The 7,957-nt window shown below is 54.0% G+C and overlaps 1 protein-coding gene across 1 annotated transcript in view; it reads right to left on the reverse strand.

Annotated features, from left to right (window-relative positions):
• The window catches only part of AGAP3 (ArfGAP with GTPase domain, ankyrin repeat and PH domain 3), a 162,859-nt gene that overhangs the window by 60,722 nt on the left and 94,180 nt on the right, over positions 1-7,957 (reverse strand). The window contains exon 9 of the mRNA XM_009330229.1: positions 6,274-6,366. Coding sequence (XP_009328504.1) covers positions 6,274-6,366 — 93 coding nt within the window. The remainder of the gene's footprint in view (positions 1-6,273; positions 6,367-7,957) is intronic.

Genomic DNA, 7,957 nt, shown 5'->3' on the forward strand with positions numbered 1-7,957 from the left:
TCCCCAGGGCAGGCTCAGGTGTACCCGCATCACTCCAACCTCTTCATAAAACCCCCCAGTGACGGAGACTGCGCTCCTCCCCACTGGACATCGGACCCCCATGTTTCCTGCACCTCCGTGATGAAATGGCAGCGCAGCACTTGTCCTGTCATGGCGACCACTCAGAGCAGTCCCGTGCCCTCTGCAGCAGCCCTTAACATTATCTGAAGACTGCAATTACATCTCCATGCACTCTTCTCTCCTCTGGACTTGTAGTCCCAAATCTGTCACTTCCGCGATGCAGAACATGCTTCTGAAAGCATTAATTTGCTCGCCCCGGAGAGTCTCCAGCTGTCCCAGAGCTCGAAGGGCAGTGTCCTGACCAGGACACAGCAGCCCACTCGAGGCCTTACCATGCCTGGAGGCAAGACTGCTTCTCAGGTCTCGTAAGCCATCCTCTCACATGCAGCAAGCAGTACCTGTGTTTTCTCAATGCCAGGACATGGCTGGCTCTGCTCTGGGTCTGACCTACACAAAATCATCTTCTCTAGCAGCACTGCTGGGCCACACATTTCCCACATGGTGTGTGAAAATGATTATTCCTTCTCATATAAAGACAGTTTAATATTACACCAGCTAATCTAGATAAATGGTGGATTTTCTGTATTTGAGAACATTTGTTTGATATCTTTCAAACAAATCTGCTCCAGACCAGACTGAAGTTACAAATTTGGCTCAAAGTCACTGGGTGAAATTCTCTGGCTTCTGGGCATAATTATCCCTTCTGGCCTTAAACCTGGCCCAGTTCTACAGTCTGACCTGCCAGTACATACTGCAAAACAACTCCATCTGCCTCTCCTCTCCCTTGATCTGTCTTCAACTTGATACACCTTGGTACTACAAAAATACCTAGTTCAACACTTTCAGGCTGCTGCATCCTCTATCAAGCCCCACAAATGCATCGTCTGCAGAGAAGAGTTCAGCTGCAGTTAGTTCAACTACAAATCTGGAACTTTGCAAATTGAAACACAAGCAAAACGAGACCTGGAAACAGAATCGAGCACTGGCATCCCATTTTTTCAAGCCAGAAGGCACAAGAGTCCAAAACTGGGAGCAACTACACAGTCTAAGTAAACATCTAATAAAATGGGGGGGAGGGGAAAGGGGCCTTTAAGACCAAACATTTGCAAGAAACAGCTGAATCAAGGGATAGAGCTCAGTTAGACTTGTTATTTGCTGCTGTATTGGAGATTAAGAGGCAGGGGACAGAAGCTGAGAGCATTCCAGGTTTTAACAGTGCTGCTGTGCTGACTGCATCAAGGTTACAATTCTGTAGCCCAACTTCTTTTTTGATGGCAGAATGTGGAGGTTTGGCCCGGCAGCATCCAGACAATTCTGGTTTTCCTGGAGGAAAGCCCCCAGAGCAGCTCAGAGAGAAGTGAGAAGCGGCAGGGAGGATACGGCCAGGTGAAATGCAGGAGAACAGACCAGAGGCAGGCGCATCCCCACAGCTGAACTCATCCCCTCCACACACGTCCTCGTCGTGCTCCTGTGCACGCACCCCAACGCACCTCCTGGCCGGGCTTCTCAGGTCTGCTGAGACCCCTGCACTGGTGCGCATTGCCACACCTCAAGATCCTTCTGCTTCTCCATGGAAAGATTTACAAGAAGTAACTCTTCCACAAGTTGCTTCTCGAGGGTGGAAGTCCTGCACGAAGGAAAGAAGCTGCCAGAGACGAAAGGCAAGAGAACCCAACCCTCTTCCTCTCCCCACTTTTCCTTTCTTTCCCGGCATTTTGTCGGCCAGCGCGAGTGTCTCTGTGTTGTATTTGGATTGTGGTGGTGCACAGTAAAAGCAGCAGCAGCAATATGCAGCGTAATGAAGCAGGGAGCAGCGATGGCCCCCAAAGGACTCGTTTACTCCACAAATCTCCCTTCCACTCACTTTTTACTAAGAATTTTAACACCAAACTTAATTGTAAAGTCGCGTATTGATTGGAAAATGCAAATGGCAATTTAAATGTAATCTAAGCTCCCAGCATGATCCCAGCTCCCAAGGAGGAGGAGTCACCCGCCTTGGGCCCTGCTGGAGTGCATGGCCCAAACTGAGCCGGGCCAGGGACCTGGAGATCCCTGGGCTGCCTGTGCATTCAGCACAGCCTTCCCAGAAAGAATCTGGTACATGTGCAATTAGGAGTTCATTCCTAGTAACGAACAGCTGGGGAAGCTTAGTCTCCCGGCCTAATTAACCCACTTCTCAGAGACATGCGTCCAGCTATGAAGAAGCTTTTCCGACCTTGCAAGACCATCCGAACCTACGTATCACCAAAAGGACACTGCAGCAAAGGGATCCCGAGTCCACGGTGCAGAGCAGCCCCAGCAGAGGCACTGGCTGCCTCCGCAGCCTGGAGGGAGAGAAGGTGCTGTCCTAGGCATAAAGGAGCCCCAACATTCATGGTCTCACCTGTCCCATTGGGGATTTCCATCTTTTCTAGGTGTGCATGGGGTGTAAGGGAGACAGAGCAGGTCACCCAGAGGCATTCTTAGTTGTGCTGGAGAAGGTGGTGACAAGTGACAGCCAGCCACCATACCTCCGTGGCAGCATACGTCCCTTTTCAGTCAAGCAAAGTCTCCACCCAACATTTCTCCTTTCTGCAACACCCAACCCAGCCTCCCACTTTATAGTCAGCCTTCCCAGCCATCAGACTTGTCTCTGTGCAGAAACCCAAAGTAGTGAGTGCCAAACAAGTTGGCCAGCAGTCCCTAGTGCTAGTCCTCTTCCCGCAGAGTCCAGGAAGAGATTGTGCACTGGTCACAGTGATCACAGCCACAGGTATTACCGAAGGAGTCTGAAGGGCAACTACCCCTACTGCTGCCCCACATCACCCACTGACTTCAACTATCTTTAGGTAATTTAAGCATGCACCAGTCTTGTTCTTCCAAGCAGAGGAAACAAACTGCTCCCAAGGTTATCCACCAGTGGCTGCAGCACCCCAAACATAGCATTTGTTGTCATCAGCCCAGCAGTGCACATGCTGAGGGAAGTGAAGCAGTCTGAAACTGGCCAAGCACCCAGGCAGAAGACCCTGCATGTTTGCCACTCTACAGCCCTCAAAATGACTGGCTTCTCTGCTCTTTTATGGCTGGGCAGGACCACCAGACCACCTAAGAGTAAAACTAGCTAAAGGCCCTGCTCTTTTGCTGCCCTTCAAAGATATGGCAAGCAATGAGATCTCTACAATCTTGCAGAAAGGGCAGGTCCATATAAGAGAGCACAGCAATCATCACCTATCCTGAATCTTTGTGATGTGGAGCTACAGCTCCTGAGAATCTTTGCTCCTTTCCACACTGGTGGTACCAAGTCATTGCTCCTCCTGGAGGTATGACCTGGCAAAGGGCCACAGCAGGGATGATAGAGAAGAACTGCAGCACTCTGATGTTACTCTGGATCTACAACACTGCATGATTACACCAACCCCATCCCCCATAACCTCCATGTGGATATTGGCCTGTTTTCTCCTTTAGGAACAAAGCTCTGTGTCTTCCTAAGATGCCGTAGCACAACTGTTTAATTCAAGCAGTGGGAGGCCAGCAATTTCAGAGTGCCACAGCATCTCAAGAGACAGGTCATAGCAGTGCTCTATGGCCTAAGCATTGCCCCAGGGCCAGCAGCTCTGGTATGGTGTAACAGTCAGTCAGAGCCCAGGGAGGGAGAGCCATTTGCATAAACTGGTGCCTACCTTTTAGACAAGGCACTGCTTCCCCCAGTGTCAGTACATGTTACTGTAAAAAGACGGCCAGGATCTCCTCTGCGAAATCACCTCCTGCAGCTTTGGTTATGGGAGGTCCCAGTCCTGAGCCCAGGCAAGGACCCAGATCTCACAAGGTAACGTCTTGCTCCACGCTCTCCTGGCGAGCTGCTGCTGTGCAAACTCATTACTTCACTTAGGTCCTGGACCAGGCAAGTAGTTTGGCACCTACTTCTTGCAAAGCACAAGAATGACGTGCAAGCTTTGTTTTGCAGACCTAGGCCTTTGTTTGTCTCAGTTCTCCACCTGTTCAGCACAGTAACAGCACTGCTCTGCCTACAGCAAGGATCGACTTAATAATTAGACTAACACAACGCAATCTCCAGCAGACTGAACAAGGCCAGGCCCAGTTAGCAACACACAGAGACACAGGAGCAGGTAAAGAAAGCATCTCGCCCTGCTGAGTGAAGGGAAATCCTGGAAAAAACAACCCAAAAGTCCAGAAATAAAAGGCCATGGACCTCCCATGACCAGAGCTCCTGCAGTCAGCAGCATGGTTTTGGGGAGCCAAGTCAGGTCTAGCTCAAGGCTCCAGTTGCTCTGGTCTCAGCCTCCCCGCAGAACAACTGCCCACTGCTTCCCCCGCCTGCCATGCTGGGCTGACTCAAAATCAGAGCACACAGGCACTGCCACCACAAACCAACTACCCACCATGCTGACTGGCAGCCAAAAGGTAGCATACATGGGCAGGAGGCAGGGCTTGGACTGTGCACCTCACAACCCTCTAGGTCAGTGCTAGGTGGTGCTGGAGCAGGTATGCCCATCGTCTCCAGCACACGGTCCCTACTGGAGTGTGTGCAGAGGCAGCCAGCTCTGCTTGGAAATGAGAGGAGCAGTGTGGACAGAGGGGCAAGCACCCCAGCAGCAGAAGCGGTGGAAGAAACAGTTAAAGGAACCTTAATCCCTGCTCCAACCAGGAGATTAAAAAAAAGGACCTGTGCTGCTGAGAGAGAAGGGGCATGATCTGGCATGCAGCTGATATGCCCCATCCTGCTGGGGCTGTGCAAACCTTTGGCACTCTGGAAGTAGAGCCTCCATGTGCGAGGCCCCCCAGCCCCTGCCCCGGTGCCCGGCATTGCTTCCCCTGCCACTGCTCCCCTCCAACCCCAGAGCCAACCTTCAGAATGCTGCCCTCCCTAGTGCAGACCTCCTTCCAGCACCGCTCCCCTGCATCAGTACTGCTGTCCCCAGCACTGTCCCAGTGGCATTGCTTCCCCTGCCACTGCTCCTCTCCAACCCCAGAGCCAACCTTCAGAATGCTGCCCTCCCTAGTGCAGACCTCCTTCCAGCACCGCTCCCCTGCATCAGTACTGCTGTCCCCAGCACTGTCCCAGTGGCACTGACAACAGCCCTTCGCAAACCTTTCACAGTATTACTATATGCACTGAAAAAGGGCAGGAAGCATTGGAAGCTCCAGCAGCAGCAGGGTCTCTTTTTTTCGACCCACCACCCCATTCCTCAGTCAGCCTGGCCTCATTGAGTCCTTCCCAGGGATCTCTTTCCCCAGTGAATACTCAGCACAAAACGGTACCAGGGAGACAGTACCTGGTTGGGATGCAGACTCTGCCCTCCCGCCCCACTGACCAATGCTCCTGCGACACAGAGATGTAACCAGCCCCACGTGCACAGCAGCTCAGCTCTGGCAGTGTGTAGGCAGACAGGGCAGAGAGAGGCCAGCTAGGGCCACGGGAAGAAAAACGGATTCACAACAGGGGGCACAGGGTGCAAGGCAGAGGCACAGCCAGGTGCTGCAAAGCAGTGTACGGATGAGCCTTGCCAGTAGCGCGAGGAAATACTGGTGGAAACACCATCCAGTGAATCCATACCACTTGGTTCACTTGGGTGCTGCTGGAGCGCCCAGACATTACTCATCGCTGCTTTCCAGTCAATGGACACGGGGGCAGGCAATGCTCAGGGTTGGTTCCAGGCAGCTCGAGCTTGCCTGGAAGCCAGGAGCCGAATGCACTGCTGCTGGGGCAAGCAGCTGCCTCCCTCTGATTCACAACAGCTCACGGCGCAGGCACTGTGCTCGCTGCTTTTTGCCATTGCCCATGATGAGGAGAGTCTCCCTGTCCTGCCAGAGGGCAGCTGGGCCGGCATGGAGCAGAAGCAGGAGAGTGGTGCAGGAGAGGAGAGGAGCGCTGCAGCAGGGGGGCTGCAGCTGGGGGGCCGGGAAGCGGGTGCGGGGCACGGATGCCCTCTGCTGGAACTGCTCTGCCAGCCAGCCAGAGCAGCCCCTGCTCTGTGCCCAGCACCGCACACGGCGCCGAGTCCATGCCAACACCCCCGGCACAGCACTCCTCGGGTCCAGGCAGGCGTGCAGCCCCCCAAGGCACCTGGTCGGCCAGGCCGAGGGGCACCCAGCTCCTCTGCACTCTCCTGTGCCTCGTGCAGAGTGAAGGCACACCAGTCCACACCATAAAGCCTCATGGCACCTCCCCAGGGAGCCTGCTCTTGCATGGGGGTGAAGGGAGGAGGATCGAACCTGCTTCATGGGAATGGCCCGCCCGCTGCCGATACTGTCCGCTTTACACTCCGGCACCTTCTTCTCCCGCTCCGGGTCCGCACCCTTTCGAGACTGGAAGAGAAGAGACACAGGTCTATTAGAGACAGGGGCACAGGAGATGGAAACACATGGCCCCACCATCCCCAGCGGGCTGCCAGACCAGACCGCTCTCCCCCAGGCCAGGCCTCCCAGCGCATGGAGCAGCCACCGTCTTGCCCGTCCCCTCTAGGGACACTCCAGACCCAACCTCCCCACCACCTGTCCCCTGGCAAGCTGTCCTCTCCCCCCAAAACTGCAAGCAAAGCTGTCCTCCTAGCAGAACGGGGCTACCTCTGACCCCCCCTCCCGCAGGGGCACACAGGACATGGCGACAGACAGAAATGGCATGGGATGCAGGTGGAGCATGGATGGAAGCAGGAGAGGCTAAGGCAGTGAAGGAACTCACACCTCTACTAATCCAACAGATTTATTCTGTTAACACACTTGCACCATACAAAGTAGCACAGGTCACCGGGCAGAGATACCAGCCCCTTACAAAAGAGCATGGACAATAAATATCTATCACACGTCTAGAGAGTTGAGAGCAAAACCCGCCAGCCCCTGAGGGCAGCTGCGGTGAGAGCAAACTCCAATAAATACAATATGAAATATACAGTCTGTTGAGCAGAACTCATTCAAAGTGCTTAGGACAGAGGAAAATATCAAGTCATACACGGCATGGAGCACAATCAATACATTCAGAATCACAACAATGGCAGAAGGGCAGCGGCAGCGTCTCTCTGGAGCGTCCTACACACCCCCTTAGTCCAGGAGCACCCCATGTGCTTTGGATCAGAAAGGGACACGAGCCCCACGCGCCTGGGGCACCGATTCACTTGCTTTTGGGCCCAGAACAAAACAAAGAGATTGAAAGAGAAGAAAACTAAAGAGACATAGATGGCTGCTCTGCTGCGAGGAGGAAGAGGAGGAGGAGCAGGAGTCCATGCAGGCTGCAGGAGGTGCAGTAGGGAGGAAGGAGCTGAGTGCTAGCGGCAGGCGCTAACAGCAGCTCCCACAGGCAGCAGCAAAGCGTCTTTTGGCCCATCCAGCTCCACTCGCTGCTGTCGCCCGGTCCCGGCGGGTCTGCAGGTCTTCCCATCCCATGAGGGTCGTCCGCCTGGTATCCCCAAGCATGGAAAGTGCCTAGACAGCATCCAGCAGGCCCAGAAATGTCCCAGCTTAAAGTGCAGGCGCAGGCCGTCTCAGCGCTTCCTAGACTTTACATTGGGGGGATTTAAAAGGCTCCTGCGTGTCTCCGAGGGGGGGACCCATGCTGGCTGGAGGGCGGGCGAGCCTCTAATCTTAGATCAATCCCAGTGCCCATCCCTTATCCGGCCCTGGAGAGGCAATGAAAAGTGAGAGAATTTGTACAGAGGTGCCGTGTGTAACCACCTGGATCTTCTAATTTGGAAGGAGTTGGAAAGGCCTTTTTGTTGATGAAAAGTTGGAAACAGTGGCACATATCTGCAAATATCGAAAGAATAAAGAGTTTGGCAAGTTATACTCAGAACACGGACACGAGTCTGTCAGCGATGGGCGCCAGCGGACAGGCAGGCAGACAGGCCACGGAGCGAGGCGCCAGCGGCAGCAGCAGTTGGGGGTTTGGCTTCCGGTAGCGGGGACA

The sequence above is a fragment of the Pygoscelis adeliae genome, unplaced genomic scaffold (genome assembly GCF_000699105.1).
Source record: "Pygoscelis adeliae isolate BGI_AS28 unplaced genomic scaffold, ASM69910v1 Scaffold348, whole genome shotgun sequence".
NCBI classification, from domain to species: Eukaryota; Metazoa; Chordata; class Aves; order Sphenisciformes; family Spheniscidae; genus Pygoscelis; species Pygoscelis adeliae.